This window comes from Urocampus carinirostris, chromosome 18 (assembly GCF_059441175.1).
Source record: "Urocampus carinirostris isolate Australia breed hairy pipefish chromosome 18, RoL_Ucar_1.0, whole genome shotgun sequence".
NCBI lineage: Eukaryota > Metazoa > Chordata > Actinopteri > Syngnathiformes > Syngnathidae > Urocampus > Urocampus carinirostris.
Genome location: NC_142366.1, coordinates 26,264,369 through 26,284,802, shown reverse-complemented (window position 1 = coordinate 26,284,802; position 20,434 = coordinate 26,264,369). Strand labels below are relative to the sequence as shown.

Sequence of the window (20,434 nt, the reverse complement as noted above, 5' to 3'; positions counted from 1 at the left end):
AAAGGCCATCGTTTCCGCCAGCTTTTTGTGGTTTAAAAAGTGCCCTCTAGTGAGTACCGTAATCAGTCTTGGGGCCCTCCTTCCGTGCTTGGCTCAGGAGAAATCAGAGCCCCACCAATAAAGTGACCTCGGGGCTGTCGTAATGGCTGACTCGTGGTGACACAACGCGAAACACTTCCAAAAATGAAAAATTTACAATAGTATTACTGTCAGGTTTTCAATGTAAATCTCTAGAATTTCTGTCTCAAGGTAATTAGCTTGTTTTTAGATTACTAAATATAAAAACAATCTTTCACACACACACACACACACACACACACACACACACACACACACACACACACACACACACACACACACACACACACACACACACACACACACACACACATGAAGTAACGTTTCAATAATCAGTCTAATTGCATCTCTTGTACGTTTATCAATCTTATATTCTTTTATTGTGAAATGCTTATGTGTACTGTCTCTCCCTGAAGTATAATAAATCATGCCCACGTTGTGGGAGGGGTCTCTTTCCCTTCTTCTTCAACATCATGGAGGACGTGAGTGAAATCTGCTCTTGGTATGACTAGATTTTAACAATATATATGTATTTTATTTGGGTAAATATGGCCACGAAATAGTCTTAATAATGATTGACTTTAACAATTACTCAAAAGGAAGCGGGCTAAAAAAGAAAAACAAGATCAGGTTACTAGGTAGAAGAAAATACATATGAAAAAATTTGCCATCTAAGTAATCCCAGCAGCCTGAAAATCAGATTTTACGAGCTCACTAAACGCCGAAAAATATGATGAGAATATGCGTGTGAAAAACAACATGTATATTCTCTCGACATAGCACAAAAAGGACCTTTCTGCCCTTCTAGTGCCAACTTGGCTGGATGAAAGGACACGCTGGCTGGGGATCGGTCTAAAACCAGACCCTGCTGTCCTCATTAAAAGCATTACACTGCGACCTGCTGTTTTATGTTCATTGTCATTAACGGGGTAAATGAGTTCCTTTGTTAAAACGAAAACGAAGGACAACAAACACTCTGTTGCCGTTGGAAGATTTATTTGTTTTTGGGGGCCGTAATGATTCCTTTCAAGTTGAAATTACTTGATGTTGCGGAAGGGACATCGGATACACCGTGTGCGTCTTTTCTTATTCTCTTCATATTTTCGGTTGACACAAAAAGTCGTTTGGAAATGCCAAACATATTTGACACGGGGATTGCAGTGTTCATTTGAGCTGTGAAAAGTGATGGGTCCCGGGGACTCGCATGCTGAAAAATCTATGGGTCCCAACAGAGATCTATGGCTCCCCAAAATTTAGTGTTATCGCGGTTCAAATTGTAAATCGGCGACAAATATATAATATAAATCTATATATTCATTCAGTTTTAATCATCACAGTTTATTGGGAATACAAAGCAGTTATCACTTCAAATTTTTCAGTTCATATATTCTTCGTGGTTTGCTGTCCCGCCATAGTTGTAATCCCTTCTCAAGGTCCAATCCATTATCATCCTCCTCATAGCGTAACAAGGAATATAATTTAGTCCATTTGGGCAGAAAAGTCCTTTTCTTGCTAGTATTCTTTTCGTCGAAACGTTCGCTTCAAAACACATGTTTTCCTTGCCTTCGCGGTGTTCTGAAGAATTTCTCCGCCGTTTTTTCGTGCCGGAATTATTGCCGTTGTTACCACTTTGTTTCGACTTATTACCGACACTGAAGAAATTACCAATTTTTTGTTGATTTGCACCTAGGACCAACTGTTTTTTCGGAGGCATACTTCTCTTTTTGACAACAACCAAAACAATGACGTTATCTCCAAGCAACAAGATCTCGTTCGCAGAGATCGGCGCGAGACCAAAACAACAATGGCGGATCTGCCTGACGAAAAGTTTGGAGTGCGGTAAATCTTTGTTAAAAAAAAAGGAATCGGCTAATAATGACAATTTGTGTCAAAAAAGTTGCGTCCCGGGGACGCACGTTGATTTGAGACAATGCGTCCCCAGCAAAAATGATGCTTCCAGGACGCAGGGACGCGGGCAAACAAGACTGGGATTGAATCCCGCACCTTGCTGAAATTACCCTCGGTTTAAAATGGAGGAAAAAGGGTTACACTGAAGTCAGTGATGTGGTCTTCTCATAACAATTACAGCTCAATCTATAAAATTGTTGGGATAGGATTCTATGACTAAGTCATGATTCGATTGGCTTCAATTGTTTGTGACTATGATTAGATTTACAAGCGATTTGCGGTTGTGCTTCATTCATGCCAAAAACAAGCACTTTTTGTCGAAAATCTTAGACTACTATGAACAAAAAATATCTCGCCTTTCACACCTTTCACCAGTGTCTGAATCTCATGACAAAAAGTTACCGACACCAGGGCAGACAAGTGTTTTAGCCTATTCTGACCGGACGTTAAGATTAGTGACAGTAAAGACCATTACATTTTATTCTACGTTAAAAAAAAAAAAAAAAAAACATGAATATGTAATCTCATCTCATCAGCTGCACCGCTTATCCTCAGTAGGATCGCGGGGGTGCTGGAGCCCATCCCAGCAATCATCAGGCAGTGGGCAGGAGACACCATGAACTGGTTGCCAGCCAATCGCATTCAAAAAAATACTTGTAGGAAAATAAAAATGTTTTTTTTTTACATGATTCTCACCAAGAAGGAGCAAATATGATCGTCCGCTGTCTTGCTGCTACAGTTAACCCCAAAAACTAAAATCTTTGGGAAAAGCTAGGAAAAAATGGTGCTGCTGTTCACCTAGTTTCCATTATTCCTTGTGATAGTAGCACTCGTTCTCAGTTGCGATACACATTACAGCGACATCTACTGGTGAAATATTATTCTCCCTATACAGTGTCTGAAACCCATGCGAAAGTTAGCGGACACGAGGGCAGACAACTCTGAAAAGTTGCCTACCCAGCCATAAAGTTGCCTGCCCCATTTTTCACAACTTGAAACACAATAAGACGACTCATCGCAAAAGAAAAAACATTGTTGCAAGGTATTAAGGAGTGATAATCAGAATATATAACAGAACAACACTTTAAAATTAAGTTTATTATAAATCTACTTGTAACATTCATTGCATAAATATATATGTCTGCTTCTATCTTCGGTGTTTTTATTCCCGTTTGACAACTAAACATTTGGATGACTTTCTATCCTACGGACATGGGTTTTAGCGCAAAAAAATGCAGTTATTCGAGGATTCAACTCCTTGCCCTGAAGAATTCTCATGCCGGCGTGATGAGAGGCCTATCGTGGAAGAAGAGCCGGAGCTAGCGAAGCGGCTAGCGGCATTATAAGTCTTCGGTACCGTCAGTAATAATGGTAAATGTGAACTCAATACCAAATAAGACCAACGAGTGCTGGTGGAAAACATCGAAGCGCACAGGAGCGCAGTTGCTATGTTTTGCGGAAACGTGGCTCATGTTTAGCACCCCGGACGCTATCGTGTAGCCACCCGGAGCTACCCGGAGCTATCCGGCTTCAGCGCCGCTATACAGAGACACGAAAGCCTGCGGGAATCGGAGAGGAGGTGGACTCGCTAACACGAGGTGGTGTATCCTTGGGCACAAAGATTCCATCTGCCGCAGGGATGTCGAACTTTTGGACTAGCGTGTGACGTCATCACTCCGCTACGAGCACCCCTAGGGCATCATGTTAATCTGTTAATAAACAACGGGGTAGACTGCTGGAGTGTGAATTTCCCTACGGGGATGAATAAAGTATCTATCTATCTATCTATATGACATTGTTGTTTTCCATCTGCGATAAGTATGTACCTGAATTTACTCATGCAATGTTTGCGTTGCGTCGTCTACTGCAAGCCACATGAACTCCTCTTTCCACGATGCTTCTAATGTACGTTTACGTTTTGTAGAGTCATAAATTTTGTTAGCTTCTTTTGAATCTTCTTTGGCTTGATTCCTAACCACTTCTCCATTTTTCTTGTGTTCTCTGTGCGTCTACTTTGGAAAATGATATGCACATGCACGACCTTATAACGCTCGGGAAAGTCCGGAAGCACAAAGTTATTCCATGCAGGCTTCCGATTGGCTGCCGAGTATGCAAATTGCCAAACGAACCGAAATTCAGAAATTTCCACACCAAACAAAGATTTCGAAATCGGAATAAAGCAAACGTTTGATTTGAAAAAAAATCTTGTTTATTTTTTGCCTTGAAAAAGTAATTACAAATTAACTCAAATGGGGGAGGGTTGATTTATTTCATGATCGGTATCAGATCAGTATCGATCATGTATTTACTTGGGTCGGATTAATAACCAAATTCCCAGTATCGCCCGCCCCATCAATCAATGCTTTGTATTAAAAAAAGTGTCAAGCAGACACAGATAGCTTTAGGTTTTACACTTGGAACATTGGACTGAACCAATAAAGCTACATTATTCATGGTATCACCCAGGAGTGGGAAAACTACGACCCGTGGGCTGGTTAAGACCCGCTAACAGATTTCATCCGTCCCGCGAGACAACTATTCTGGCTTACACCCAAAATAGTGTTCTATTCTTCTTCACCAATAACTACATTCTTCTTCAAAGGCCACCCCAGAAAAATTCGTCTCTTCTTCCCCTACACCCCATCAAATTTATAACGGGAGAGCTACGTCAGGATGCTCTTCCTGGATTTCATGGCGCCTTCAACAGACATTCCTGGTCAAGAAATTACCACACCTATGGCGCTCCTGCTCCATTTGTCAGTGGATCATAGACTTTCTTTTTAACCGCCCAGAGTCGATGAAACCCGGCCACATTTAACTACCGTAATTTCCGGACTACAAGCCGCTACTTTTTTCCCTAACTTTCAACCCTGCGGCTTATTCAGTGATGCGGCCAATTTATGTCATTTTTGTAATGGCCGCCAGCGGCGCTCGAGTGTTGCTACCATTAACTGCCCTGTCACCGGCACCGTTTGGGATGAAAGCTATATTATTATTATTAAAGCTTTGAAAACTCTCTCGGTGTACCGTCTTTCTTTGTAAATATGTGTAACCCATGTATAATATGTATTTGCAGCTTTATATTTTTGTAATGTATTTATTTGTATTTATTTTAGACACTTATTCTCATATGTTTTGCACGGATGAACGAAAAATGAGGGGCGGAACAAACGCGGGGTGTCGAGTTTAAGTGGGGACCGCTAAAGGTGAGGGACGGACAAGGAAAGAAAAGTTGCGTTAGTAAATGTGTTCATCTGATATATTTTTCCCACCCTTACCTTTGGAAATATACACTTTTTTCCTTGGATTACTTTCAACGGGACCCGGAGTCTGCAGGTTTGCATCAAACCTTAAGTACCGGTATCATTTACCATTCATATTGCCGGCTGTGATTTTTGGACGTGGACTTTAATGAAGGACATTTAGTTTCATTCGCGGGACTTGAAGTCGGGTTTGGGTTCATTTTGTGTTTGTGTTACATGTTTAAATGTGGGCGCATGCGGCTTATATACAGGTGCGGCTTGTGTATGTACAAAATCGTTTTTTCTCCTAAAATGTGGTGGGTGCGGCTTATAATCAGGTGCGCTCTATAGTCTGGAATATACGGTACTCTAAAATCTCCTGGGAAATGACTTTTGAGTCCCCGGCCACATTGTTTGCCTTGTTCTGTCGAACACACAGAGACGAGCAATGAACCCCAAAAAAAGACTTCGTATGATGTAAGATTTATTCATGACTCGATCTCTGCGAGTTGTCATCACCAGACAAGTTTCACACTCCAAAGACCCGAGTCAAAGGTGAAGCCGTGTACATGATGACTTCCACAAACGTGAACATGAAATTCGAGTCATCTCAACTCACAGGATGTGAAAAAAATTACCGGGCTGAATGATAGCGAGCATAAATCTTTCCAAATCCTTTTTTTTATGCATATTCCAAATTTCTTTGGCTCTTGCATAAAACATTTTTGTTTTATGACTTTAGGCCCATGTGTACTAAAGATATTCTTTGGTCAGGAGCAATGTTCCCTGTCATTTTGCAGGGGTCTGGGCGTTCACACAAAGTCGGTGAGCAACGCTTGAAACAACGGTGAGCAACGGCAATCCCAAGTGTGGCAACTAAATCATGATCAAACATGTCCAAAACTTGACATCAAGTTACAATTTTGCTGAGTTTCCGGCAATGCAAAAAAAAAATTCACTTTTGAATGAATTGACTCATGTATTATTGCAAAGGTTGTACGGCCTACAAACGTCATTTGTTTTTACAATTCTTTCACAAGATTTAATTTTTTTTTCCCTGATATCTTTTGACGCATAATACTAAAATTTTGGGGGGCTTATTGAGTTGGTTGCAAGATACAGAACTGCATTTAATCACATTTTATTAGTGGAAGTACAATGTTGGCAACAAGATTGACTTGGTATCATTGGAAATTATTTGAATGCAACACAAGCTTTTTCTTCTTTTTCCCTGTTTTTTTTTCCATTTTTTTTTTAATTCCTTTAAAAAAATCTCATTGTGTTTATTTTTTCGTAGCTGTTACTTTTTTCTTTTTGTTCTCTATTTACCGTATTTTCACGGCTATAAGGCGCACCTAAAATGCTTTACATTTTTCAAAAGCTGACCATGCGCCTTATAGAGCTCTTGTTGGCGATAGGAATGAGTGGAGAGGTGTTTTAAAAGGATAGAGGGATATTTAGACGTGTTCCAAGGGATGAGCCGGGCACCCGTATGATACGGCAGGGGTAAACCAGCGAAAGCTGTCGGGCCCTGCTGTTGAACCGAAGAGTGTGTTGTCTCCCTAACCCGAGTGACATAACCGCTTTCTCGTGTCCCATTTCATCTGGAGGGACGAAAGCATGACCAACTTGGGTCCTGAGGTGCTTAACTTGTTTCGGTGTTTAGGCATTTGGGTTGGCCATGGTCGATTTTTTGGTGTTTTTAGCTACTTTTTTTCCTTTTCTTTGTTTTTCTGTGTATATGTTTGTCTTGCTGTCCGTCACCCCTCTCGAGGGATATGACCAGGGTAGATAGATAGTTAGATAAAGTCTTTGTTATGTGTTTAACCTGGAGTGCAATGTTTAATCTCAATGCAAACAATGCTCGATACAAAGTAATCAACGGCAATGAAGACTATTGTAATTATTAAAGAAACTAATTGGACTGAAATTCTGAAATCAAAATATTATCAATCAACAGCCAAAAATGGTTAGATTTCCAGTTGTGTCTCTAAAAGTCTTTGTTGGAAAAAACCTTTCCAAAAACTTGACTACAAAGACAGCAAAGTGGAAGGAGCTCTAGTGCCATCTCGTGTCCCCAGCAGGTTTCGTAGGAGGTAAGGTTTCATTGTGTTTCTTACAGTTTGAAAATGTCGGACACCCAGTGGAGGAAACAGTCACCCCGTTTCGGTTTCTGACATAACAACAGTAACTGCTCATTCTGTATGTCAGCATGTTCGCACAAGGAAGTGTCACAGGCCAGAGAACCCCCAGACATTTCATTCCTCCAGCTGACAAAATGTTCCTGACATAACCAAATTAGGTGCGGGAGAAGGTGGGTGGTCGGGCTTTCTCCTAAGGGGTGGAAAAAACAAAAATCTTGTCCCGGTTCCAAATTCTTAGGAACACCTACTGAGGGCATAGAGTGTGTAAACGTTGGGAAAACCAAGGACGGGCTCAAAAATAATCTATGAACAATGCTCGGGCCCCAAAACATATTGGGGCACTTACTGTAAAATATTAAATGATCGTTTTGGGAATACTTTTGGCTGAGCAACTCATACAAATTGGGTGTTCCAACGAGTTTGCTGATAAAAAAACGTTTTTTTTTTTAAAATTGTGTTTCCGGGCCAGCCAAGCATGACATAAACAGCGTTCCCTCTAAGCTGCGCGCGTGCGCAATTGCGCACATTCTCTGCGCACAAGAAAATCTAGCCGGCGCACAAAAATCAGGGCTCAAAATTACTAAATAAGAAGCGACTCAAGTCAAAGTTACAGTGCATGAAGGTAAAAATACACGGGTTCCCCTGACGTTGTGTCCTAAATGCGGTATTTTGAAGTCGAGTCAGAATAGAACTAAGTAGAGTAAAGTTAGTAGAGTTGGTCGAGAACCGGCTTCTTCAGCTCAGCTCACTAAAAGGAACCGGCTCTTTCGGGTCCTAAACGACTCTTCAGGTTGTTTTTGCTTCTTTAATCCCAACATGACCAAATATTATGTAAAACTGTGCACAAAATCACTTAAAAGAAGGGGGGAATAGAACAAAAAAAGAAAAAAAATACCAAAATGAAGAAAAAGTTTGTGTTGCATTCAAATAATTTCCAATGATATCAAGTGAATCTTGTTGCCAACATTGTACTTCCACTAAAAATGTGATTAAGTACAGTTCTGTATCTTGCAACCGACTCAATAAGCCCCCAAAAATGTTAATATTATGCGACAAAATATATCAGGAAATAAAAAGAAATGGATATCTTGTGAAAGAATTGTAAGAACAAACGACGTTTGTAGGCCGTACAACCTTTGCAATAGTACATGAGTCAATTCATTCAAAAGAGAAAAATGTTTTTGCATTGCCGGAAACTCAGCAAAATGTAACTTGATGTCAAGTTTTGGACATGTTTGATAATGAATTATCTTGCCACACTTGGGATTGAGGTTGCTCACTGTTGTTTCAAGCGTTGCTCACCGACTTTGTGTGAACGCTCAGACCCGTAAGGAAAATTGCAGGGAACATTGGACATAAGTCCATTGTGTCATGGGTTGTATGCACAAACATTTAATTGTTGAAGATATTTTTCACACGTAAATATCCTAAATAAAAAGTTGCTTTTTTTTTTAGCTTTAATCTTTGATATTTGAAATTTAAAGGGCATTATGGTGACTAATTCTAGCATACAAAAAGATCAGTTGATATGTTCAACATTGAGGTTTTCGTAAAGGAATAAAGAATCAATTATGGGACATATTTTTTCTTCAGTCTTCACTTTAACTTGCTTTAAGAGTTTTGAGTATCCAGTTGTTGCATGAAATCAAGGTAGGGGATTAGGCCGCTATGTTTTTGATATTATGGCTGAAGTTTGACTGAATTTATAGCCTTACTTAGCATAATTGGTTAGCATGCAGCTATTAGCAGGTAATCGTTAGCATAACTTGTTAGCATAATCTCTATAGCTAGCCTTATCTAGACCAAGCTAACAGCCAGGCTAAGATAATATACTCATAATTGAGCCGGTTCACATTTACCATGATTTTATGCAACGGATTCGAGGCTAAACTTAGCCAAAATAACAAAAATATCCCGGCTTAAGGCCTTATTATCTTGGTTTTGTGCAATACCCCGTCTGTCTTTTGTCAATATTTATCAAGAAACTTTTTCCACATCCTAATTTCGAAGGCGGAGCAACTTTGTATCTGAAACAAAAACAGTAAAGACAATTGTAAAGCGCTTTGGGAGGTCTTCAATGACTTGAAAAGCGCGATATAAATTCAGACCATTTACCATTAAACTTGGACTCATGACGAATTCCCATTGGATTTTTTTCCACCGCGTGACCAAATTGAGAGTGAACAATGGACACGGTTGCACCACCCCAGTAGATTCATTGCTGGTTTAAAGTGGACAGGGATGGTCAGCCATTACTCAATGGCCGTTTTTCCCATAAATAAGATTCATATCGACGCTGATAAACGCTCATTACATATGATCCTCATCAAAGCACTTTCTGAACGAATCAATATAGGTCCTGGTGGTGATTAGAGTGCTGATGGATCAGCACCGGACTGCCCCTTTAATGAGAGGATGCTCCATCAACATGATTCCGGATCGCTTTTATTCATCATAATAGGCAAGGACGTGGGCATATAGAACCCTCGGTTTCGCCGCCGCGCCGTTAGGATGATTGATTACGGCTATGGCCTGTCCGAGAGAATTCATATTCACGAGGCCTTGCTTTCATTAATCCCGCTGAAAGAAGGAGAACTGGTGAAAACATGAATGCCCTTGCAGTAATGGATGCATAAAGAATTCCTGGCCTGCACTTGAAAAGTGCCACAAGAGTAGCAATCAAAACAGTATGGCATGACAAATGAATACTTTTACACAGCATTATATCCAGACAGAAGAGCGGCTTCAGCGACAGACTGCTGTCACTGTCTTGTACCACGGACAGACTGAAGAGATCTTTTCTTCCTCGTGCCATGAGGCTCTTTAACTCCACCCGGCGGAGTAAAGGCCCACATTAAACCACACCCCCTACATTGCATATTACCGTACTTTTATTGCAGTGTGTATTTTATGTAGCACTATTTAAACACTCTATACAACACGCTACAGTGGGTATTAGCACGTCACATTGGGTATTTGTATATTGTATTCCTTTTGCTTTATTATTGTATTGTTCTCAGCGAAGGGATGCTGCTGGAAATGTGAATTTCCCTGCGGGGATGAATAAAGTATCTATCTATCTATCTACAGCATAATTAAAACATATTTTTGCGGAATGGTCACTGCTGGAAACTTTAATCCGAACAGAAGGGCCCCTATTGATGATAAATCAATCTGTCAGCATTCTGGGAGTGTGATTGTCTTTCATTACCCAACATCGACATTGAAAACCCTACTACGGACCGAAAACTGACAACGCAACTTACCTTTGGTTAAACATCCCTCTGAAATTGTAACAACCTCTGTAGCTGGGCATAGGCTTGGGATCTAAAGGCCTGTAGATGGCCGGCTCTCCTCTCTTCATAGCCAAGCCATTGAGCTCCACTGTTGGCGTGATGCTCCCTGTGTTAGGAAGAATACCACATAGAATTATGGAGGATTCAGACAAGTTAGTCTTAAAATTGGTATTGATTAATTTGCATTATCACTAGCAAAAGAATGCATCATTTTTAAAGGTGCTGTCCGGAATCTGGAAATGTTTTACTTGCTGACATCATCTTTTAGCTTAAGTCATCATTGCAGCCTCTGTCAAGTTCCTTGTGTTGCGCGTGCAAGTATGTGAATTTCTTAGAATGCGCTCAAATAAACTCTTCCATTTACATCCTTTTTGGGTTTTTGTTGGCGTTTGGACTGTATTTTAAAAATGAACTTTTTTTTACTTTCTCCATTTCAATGCTACGCCAACATTAAACGATGGACAATGTGTTATTGGTCTTTGTTTCACCAAAACGCGCCAAGAATACTTCATGCGAGTTTTGAATGTACTACTTCATTACAAGCTTGAAAATATTCAAACAGACACAAAAAGTAATACTCAACTTTGCTTAATATTTAAGAATGAAGTTTTGCCTTTGATAGATAGATCGATAGATGTATAGATGGAAAGATAGATGTCTAGATAGATAAATGTCTAGATAGATATATGTCTAGATAGATATATGTCTAGATAGATAGATAAATGTCTAGATAGATGTCTAGATAGATGTCTAGATAGATAGATAGATAGATAGATGTCTACATAGATAGATAGATGTCTAGATAGATAGATGTCTAGATGGATAGATAGATGTCTAGATAGCTAGATAGATAGTCTAGATAGATAGATGTCTAGTGGGATAGATAGATGTCTAGATAGATAGATAGATGTCTAGATAGATGGATAGATGTCTAGATAGATGTCTAGATAGATGTCTAGATAGATAGATGTCTAGATGGATAGATAGATACTTTATTCATCCCCGTAGGGAAATTCACACTTCCAGCCGTATCCTTGTGTTGAAAATGAAACAATAATAAAGTAAAAGGAATATAATACATAAATACCCAATGTAATGTGTTGATACAGAGTATTTAAATAGTGCTACGAAAAATACTCAATATAATATAAACAGGGTAATATGCAATGTGGGGGTGTGGTTTCATGTGGGCTTTTAAAAGGTGCAACAAATTCTAAGATGTTCATTTAAATCTATGGATTGTAGAATACTTATGCATTACTTAACGGGGGGGGGGGGCTAAATGTATAACCAAAGTAAAAAGCTGTGCAGTGCGATCCATTTTTTCATAAACAGCTTAGATATATCTATAGAATATGAATAACCTATATTTTATGTTGACAATATCCATGTATTGTTTGTTATTGCAACATCCATTGCAGCCTGGTCATCCTGGAAGTGGGGTGACCTCATGTGCAGTAACTTCTCAAGGTTTCTCTATTTCCTCATGTCGAGGTTTTTGAGTTTTTCCTTGTCCTCATGTAGGTTTTAGATCAGGGGATGGTGTCATAATAGTCTGTGGTTTGCAATAGTCTTTGATCAGTGCAGCCCTTTGAGACTCTTTGTGATTAAGGGCTATACAAATAAACTTGACTACATTTACCTTCCAAAAACAACATCTAAAGGGCCTTCTCTCTAATCAAAATACCTGGATTACTGTTGATTTCCACTTTAGGTGAGCGGGGAATCGGCCTGGGCAGAACGCTCTCCTCCAGAGCTTTCGAGGCTGTCGAATGCTGAGCCTTTTTGATGCTCGAGCCTTCTGCCTCCCAGACCTGCTCCCCGAGAGTCAACTGCACTGTGAAGATCTGCAATAGCGCCACACAGAGGCAACTTTGTGTCATGACCCCACAGAACATAAGCTGAGGGTCCCATTTGAATTGTTTGCGTCCTCACCTTAGCATGAGCGGGTCCGCTCTCATTGAGGAGCTTGTACTGTGGCTGGATCCGATTGAAACGGGCTAACTCATTCACCAAGCACATTGGAGTTTTCTCTTTAGGGTTTGCCATGTTCTCCTCGGGCGAATCTTAGAACAGGAGGGAGAAGAACAAACATAAGACACATTCTTGTTGACCACGTTGAGCTGGGTAAATTTAGACAAACCTTTTTTATTCAATATTTTTCGAGGCTTGCTTACGAGTGACCTATATTTCACGTTGACAATATCTGTGTATTATTTGTTATTGTTAATTGCAGCATGGTCATCCTGGAAGGGGGATTATCTCATGTGCTGGCCCTTCTAAAGGTTTCTTCATTTTCCTCATGTTGAGTTTTTCCTTGCCCTCATGTAGGTTTGAGATCAGGGGATGGTGTCATAATAGTCTGCAGTTTGCAATAGTCAGAAGTCTGTGCAGCCCTTTAAAACTCCTTGTGATAAAGGGCTATACAAACAATCATGACTTGACATGACTTTCTGTTGACTTACTAAGTTTCTGGTTGAAGTATTTCATCTTGGTCGTTTTTCATTTCGCTTAAAATTAGGGATGCAACTAACGACTGTTCTAACACGCCTATTGAAACAATTTATCTGATATCTCATCCCATCTCATCTCATTAGCTGCACCGCTTATCCTCAGTAGGGTCGCGGGGTGTCTCATAACTCGACATTGATTCAATTTTATCTTGAATTTAGCATGAAGTTTATTTAATTATGAGGCAAATGATGATAATCACAAGAATTGGTACAATAAAAAATATATATATTTTAGTGAATTCATAAAAATTTAAATGGCCCAACTAAAACCAATTAGGCACAGTGCTCTGTGCGTAGTCATAAATCCAGAGATAAACCTCTGTCCATTTTAGGATTGGGAGAATAAATAATAAATTAAAACCAAGTAATTATTTGTATCTCTGTAAACCAAGAACCAAGCAGCAGTAGAACAAACAAATCTTACGTGCATTTTGAGAAGTACATTCATGGGTCAACTGTAAAATACGCAATGATTCTCAAGAGGTTGAAATCCAACGTTTTTAACACTTTAACAATAAACATTTGTTCTTCGGACTGCACACATTTGATTTCAAATATGTTTATCAGGTAGAGTCAATCTCTATCTCATAGCAAAATATTTACAATGCATGTCATCATAACAATATTGGTTTAAATGTTACTTAAATCTTACCGATGCGAGTCAGACTCCCTTTGGTTCTATTGTCCAACTTTTCTCTTTAAATGTTCCTGCATCGCCTATGTATTGACATGATACACAATGTCTATTTTTCAAGTACTCTTTTCATTCGTTGAATCTAGTTATAAACGCTCTTAAACTTAAAGACGTTTCGGTACATGTACTCGATGTAGACGCCGTCATTTCTGCATTTTAGCACTAGAGACAGACACTATTGCGCATGAGGGACTCTGATCAGAGATTATATTCATAAAGAGATGACTCACTCTGTTGGAAAAACATGTTTGGTGACAATAGTTGACTATTGAGTTCCATCCATCCATTATCTGCACTGCTTATCCTCAATAGGGTAACAGGGGTGCTGGAGCCCATCCCAACTATCTGCGGGCAGTGGGAAGCAGACACCCTGAACTGGTTGACAGCCAGTCGCAGGGCACAGAGACAGAAACTCATTCACACCTAGGGATAATTTGGACTGGCCAATTAACCTGACATGCATGTTTTTGGAATGTGGGAGAAAATCCGAGTGCCCGGATTACACCCACGCAAGCACGGGGAGAATATGCAAACTCCACACAGGAAGGTTTGCTGCTTGCAGGAAGGTTCTGCTGCCAATGCAATTAAACAGTGGGGTCATGTCTTTGTAGAAAAATGTTTAATAAATATGACTTTTAAGTATTTAGCTCGGTGGCCTTGGGGGTATGGCGCCCGCCCCGAGACTGGGAGGTTGTGGTTCAAGCCTCGGCCGAGTCATACCTAAGACTTAAACATTGGTACCCGTTGCCTCCCTGCTTGGCGTGCAGAATTAGGGGTTGGAACTGGGGAGTTTGGTCACCTAATGACTCCCAATGCCTCAGTTGGGTTGAGCGAGAGGCTGGGAATCCCCTCCTCTGTATCAATCTCCCAAAAAGAGCCAGAAATGACTAGCCACCTCCCACTAGGGGGATATGGCTGTGGTATATATATATATATATATATATATATATATATATAGTATTTTTCAGCAACTCTATCCACACAGTGTCTGTAATGTGCAATGTTATTTTATGTACATAAAGGCTTCTACAAATCCAATCGTTTCAATCAGTATCTGCTATTGGTACGTCCCCGTTCTTACCTGGCGGTGTGGCGGACACAGGAGCGTCTCCGAATCCAGCTGCAGGAGCGGGGCAGGCAGGTGTGGAGGACGGGCCTGTGCCATTGACAGAAGGCTGCAGTCCCAGGGATCCTGGGGTGCCCATGGCAGGCAGAGGGCCTGCGGGGGGAAGGCCAGGACCGGCCTGGGGTGCCGAGTTCTGTGGTTTCACTTGGGCCATGCTCTACTCCTGCAAAGAAACAAAAAAATGCAACATTAATGTATCATCACACATGCGATCAAAGATTAATAATATATGCCTCGAGTGTCTTGCTGTGCCCCCGAAAATTCTCTACATAAAATTACTATAAAGTGAACCACTATGTACAAAACATCGGCGTTTGACCATGGCAGAGGTGTAAAAAAATTTACTTCGTCATTTCCTGCAGAAGTTTTATTCATTCGTGTCCCACCCAAACTGGCACCCTGAGAAAAGTTGGAGTTTATCCCCAGATGTCTAACTGTAAAATAAACATTTCGATAAATTAAGCATTGAAATCATGTTTAAGTCTTAGTCAATTAACCCTCCTTTTGTCCTCAATTTCTGTATACTCCCTGTCTTCTCACTAAACCCCCAATATAAGTAGATTTATTTAATTTAAAACCTCAAGCTTCATATTGCTTGAAGAAACAACATGTCCTTCACCATAATGTGAGATAGTTTTCCCTCTTCACTTGTATTTCTACAGCTTAAAGGAAAAAAAATGTGAGTTTTGGATGGATTTTTATTCATTACAATGACTATTTATTCTTTTTTTGTGCCTGTAAACAATTCAAAACCGCAAAACTAGGCTATAAAGCAGTATCTGAAATAATGTTTGCCCGGACACCCGGGGCCTGCATATTTTACGTCGGGCTTACAACTTACACAATGTCTCCGCCAGGGTGGCTGACAACTTTCGTTTTTTCTTTTCAAATCAAACCTTTGCTTCATTCCGATTTCGAAATCTTCGTTCGGTTTAGAAAGTTCGGAATTTCGTTTCGTAAGGCAATTTGCATACTCGGCAGCCAATCAGAAGCCTGCATCAAATAATTTCGTGCTTCCGGACTCTCCGGAAGGTCGTGGATTTTCATATCATTTTCCAAAGTAGACGCACAGAGAACACAAGAAAAATGGATAAGTGGTTAGGAATCAAGCCAAAACCACAGCCCCAGAAGAAAGGTTCAAAAGAAGCCAACAAAATGGATGACGCTACGAAACATAAACGTACATTAAAAGCATGGTGGAAAGAGGAGTTCACGTGGCTTGTAGCAGACGGCGCAACGCAAACATTGCATGAATGAAGATGAGTAAATACAGGTACATACTCATGTCAGATGGAAAATAGCAATGTTCTATACATGCAATCAATGTTATAAGTAGATTTACAATAAATTTAGTTTTAAAGTGTTGTTCTGTCATATATTAGATTATCAATCCTTAATACTTTGCAACAATGCTTTTTTTTGCGATGAGTTGTCTTATTGTGTTTCAAGTTTTGAAAAATGGGGCAGGCAACTTTATGGCTGGGCAGGCAACTTTTCAGAGTTGTCTGCCCTGGTGTCCGCTAACTTTTTGTCACGAGTTTCAGACACTGCACCACAGAATAGATTTTAAATCTGAGCGTCCCATGTGAGGAATTTCAACAACACCACAGAAACTTTGATCATGTTTTGTGGATTTAAAGTGTTTGTCAATTAACTTGATAATAAAAAAATGCACAGAAATGTATGCTATACACCTGCAAATACGTACTATTTTATCCTTATTTTCTGATTGTTTTTTTCTTTATTTGTCTGTTCCGTTGAAAATGGTTTCATGATTAAACAGTCAAAACACTACAAAGTTGAAACTTTCATGTCAATTGTGTTTGTAAATGATGCAATGTTCAAAATGTAGTACAGTATATAAACAATGTGACATGGCTTTTTTATTAAAAAAAACTGTCTTGGCGCCCTCTGCTGGATCCAAAGCGGTACTACAATTCCCAGCGTCACAACGAAATGGTGTGCATTCTAATTTGCATTGATTTAACGTTCTTGGTGGCTCATAAATCCATGATACAACAAATTGATGATCTAATGAGCTGCCAACGCCTCTAATCGTCGAATTTATTCGATTTTGTCGATTAGTTGTTGCAGCACTACCTAGGCGGTTTCTTTTTTGTATATAATTTCACCTACTTTAAAAAAAAAATCTCTTTCACAATGTACAAATGAAGCACATGTGCATAGCTGTGTGATAGCACGTTTGTAAATAATTGGGGGTGCATATTTTTGGATTCCTAGTGCTAAAGGTGACTTTCAACTCTGGGGGTGGTTTCTTTGCTGGTTTTATTTCGAACCACACTCAAACCTAGCAAGTCGTTATATAAATCCGTACAACCCACTTCACGGGGCTTCAAGCGTCACCAAAATACACCTCGACTAGTGGTTTATGAGCCACTCGTATAAAATACTCGACACGCGCTTCAGGAATTCGAGCCGGGGAGAACACCACTACCCTGAATCTTGTGCTGAGTATTTTAGATGAGCATTTCATGAAACGTGAGTCGAGGTGTGTGATGACACCTTTGGTGATGTTTGAAGCCCCGTGAAGCAATTGTAGCATGTTACTGGAACGGAAAATAAAATAGAATTGGGTGTAGTTTGAAATGAAAATAGCAAAGTAATGCTATGGATCCCGTTTAACTTAGTTAAAAAAAAAACTCTGACATTGAGTAAATAAAAACTTCATTTTACCTCCTTCTCATTTTCACTTGTTGGAGAATCACAAACATAGACATAGTCACATAGAACCATTTATGTTAAAAGACTCTTCATATATATATATATATATATATATATATATATATTGCGATTGGCTGACAACCAGTTGAGGGTGTCCCCTGCCCACTGCCCGGAGATGGCTGGGATGGGCTCCAGCCCCCCTGCGACCCTACTGAGGATAAGTGGTACGGCTAATGAGATGATATATATATATATATCATTCAGAGAATGGTTTACACCCCATTGTTTAATTGCATGGGCAAAAGAGTCGTTTATGGCATAGTTCTGAGGTCATGTGTTCAAATCCAGCTACCAGCCTTCCGGTGTGGAGTTTGCATGTTCTCTCCGTGCATTCCAAAACATGCATGTCAGGTTAATTGGCTGGTCCAAATTATCCCTAGGTGTGAATGAGTTTCTGTCCCTGTGCCCTGCGACTGGCTGGCAACCGGTTCAAGATGTTCCCTGCCCACTTACTGAGGATGGCTGGGATGAATGGGCTCCAGGACTCCCGTGACCCTACTGAGGATAACCAGTGCAGATATAAGATGGATTATTGTTTTTTGGCATGTTATGCATTATTCTGTCCACATAATAGCGTAATCAAGGAAATGATTCATCTGGAAGCCCCTACATGTGAGATAAACGTTTCCCTGCAGGGCTTCACTGCTTTATGGGGCTTCATTTTGCCACCACTAGGAGTCACTAGTGATACGAGTCCAACTTTGAATTACTTTATAGTTATTCATTTTTCATTTGTGGGGTGAAGTTCTGTTTTCTTGTTTGATTTTGAATACGTTTTCCCTGCAAGGAAGAAAAATGGAAAACGTAAAAGCTTCAGCTTTAGCCTACTCCCTGAGGACACGTTTAGGTGTTGTGTTATTGTATTGCACAGCAGTTTATTGGTTTATAATGTTAATTAACGGTTGATCTTGTTGATCCACGACCAAAATTCTAGCTCCGGCGCCCCCTCCCAGGTAAATTGAGTTTGAGACCCCTGTGCTAAACGTTCGAAAATCGCGTCAAGGTCTCAATTCTTCCGTCCCATTTTCCAGAAACAAAAAGCTAAACTAATAACAGCGATAATGGTGGTTACTTCTCTCAAATGTGTTGTTTATTACGATTTCAAGCAGTCTACGACCCCAAAGGCTGCGTCCACTTTAGCAGGAAGCTAACATCACCGAGTATAAAAATTGATTTTCATCTTCCTTATTAAAACAAGGACAATGTGCAATTGACTCCCGGGTGTTTCTGCATCGCGTAACGGAAAACAAATTCCCGTTAAGCGGAATAATGTCACGTTATCGTCGCTACAGCTGCTTTAAAGCGCATCATGGCAGGTCGGCCGAGCACCGCTCTTGTTAGCATCACCGGGGAGCTCCACCTCAAGCTAAAGTCTCGGCTCTTGCGGTGCTCGAATGCACCCTAAGCGGGATGACAAACGCGGCGGAAACAACCTTAATAAACCAAAAAATGGCGAATATTTGTATGTATTTTTTTTACCTTTGTTCAGGGCCAGACCCCAGTTACACCTCCAACATTGGCAAACACTAAAGAGAACTGGAGCCAGTTGAATCATACCATTTTACAATTGTGACTGTTCAAAATAAAGTACAACGATTACACAGTAACTTATAATAATACATAGTTAATGTTAACATAGAATTAGTATTTCGATTGTGTTTATTTTGTGGAATGTTACGTTTTGCCTTTAAACCCTTGTGTGACATTCGGGGCTTATACTGTAATGAATTAGACACCCCTACAGGAAACGAATGGTTCAGTCCTAGCTTTTAGTGTTGAACCATATTACCGGTAATTCCGATTAAAGTTTTTATTAAAATACAAAAGGTAAAAGTAAAATATTTTCTCTATTAAGTATGTGTCAACAATGCCCAAATTGATTACAAATAACGCGCATAATTTTTCCCCACCGTGCACATCTGCCTTAGTGTTTTTATCTTTTAGCAAAGCTGTTCCAGCCGCAGAACACATTAGGTAGGAGAAATAAAGAGGTGGAGTTTGAATGAATGAATGAATGAAAACTTTATTTCGAACATTAAAATAAAAACAGAACAAAAACGATAACTCAACATCAAAACAATGTTACATAATACAGTGGAACCTTGGTTTTCGAACGCCTCTCAGTTCTAACAAATCGGTTCTCGACCCAAAATTTTGAGAAATTCTTGCTTCGCTGTTCGGTCAAATAATCGGAGTTCGAACGCCGGTACGCTAGGGTGTAGATCGCTTTTTTCCTGACCAACTGTTATCGCGTGCGGACGTGCTTCGTTTTGCTTTCGCTTTTAATATAGGTGTACCAAGTGTTTTAGCCCCTAATTATGCCTCTGAAGAAAGTGCAAGCAGCAAAGTTGCTACAGGTGAAAAAAGAAAAGTAGTGCGTACAACTATTGCATTTAAGAAAGAAATAATGGCAAAACATGAAGGAGGTGTGCGAGTGTCTGATCTTGCCTGCGCCTTCTGCTGACCACCACAAAGGTAAGAAATCCTATGCATAATTCTTTATCCTTTTTTTTATTTTTACACATTCATGTTAGCATAATCTTTCGTACGGAAGATTACGATAACGTGAACGTACGATTAGCCTTAGTTAGCTTTGTTTACGTAAAACATTCAGGGTGTTGTAACGGAGCACCATTTCCAATGAAGCGCTAGCCACTTGTTGTGGAGAACCGGGTGCTAAATGACGTGTAA

The 20,434-nt window shown here is 40.0% G+C and overlaps 1 protein-coding gene across 1 annotated transcript in view; it reads right to left on the bottom strand.

The window, feature by feature from the left end:
- Positions 1-19,296, bottom strand: part of stau2 (staufen double-stranded RNA binding protein 2) — a 169,198-nt gene extending 149,902 nt beyond the window's left edge. Inside the window, exons 1-5 of the mRNA XM_088322111.1 lie at positions 19,223-19,296; positions 14,957-15,164; positions 12,604-12,734; positions 12,356-12,515; positions 10,639-10,774 (exon numbers count right to left, since the gene is read on the bottom strand). Of these exons, the coding sequence (XP_088178237.1) occupies positions 10,639-10,774; positions 12,356-12,515; positions 12,604-12,734; positions 14,957-15,155 (626 nt within the window). The 5' untranslated portion in view covers positions 15,156-15,164; positions 19,223-19,296. The remainder of the gene's footprint in view (positions 1-10,638; positions 10,775-12,355; positions 12,516-12,603; positions 12,735-14,956; positions 15,165-19,222) is intronic.
- Positions 19,297-20,434: the final 1,138 nt, after the last annotated feature.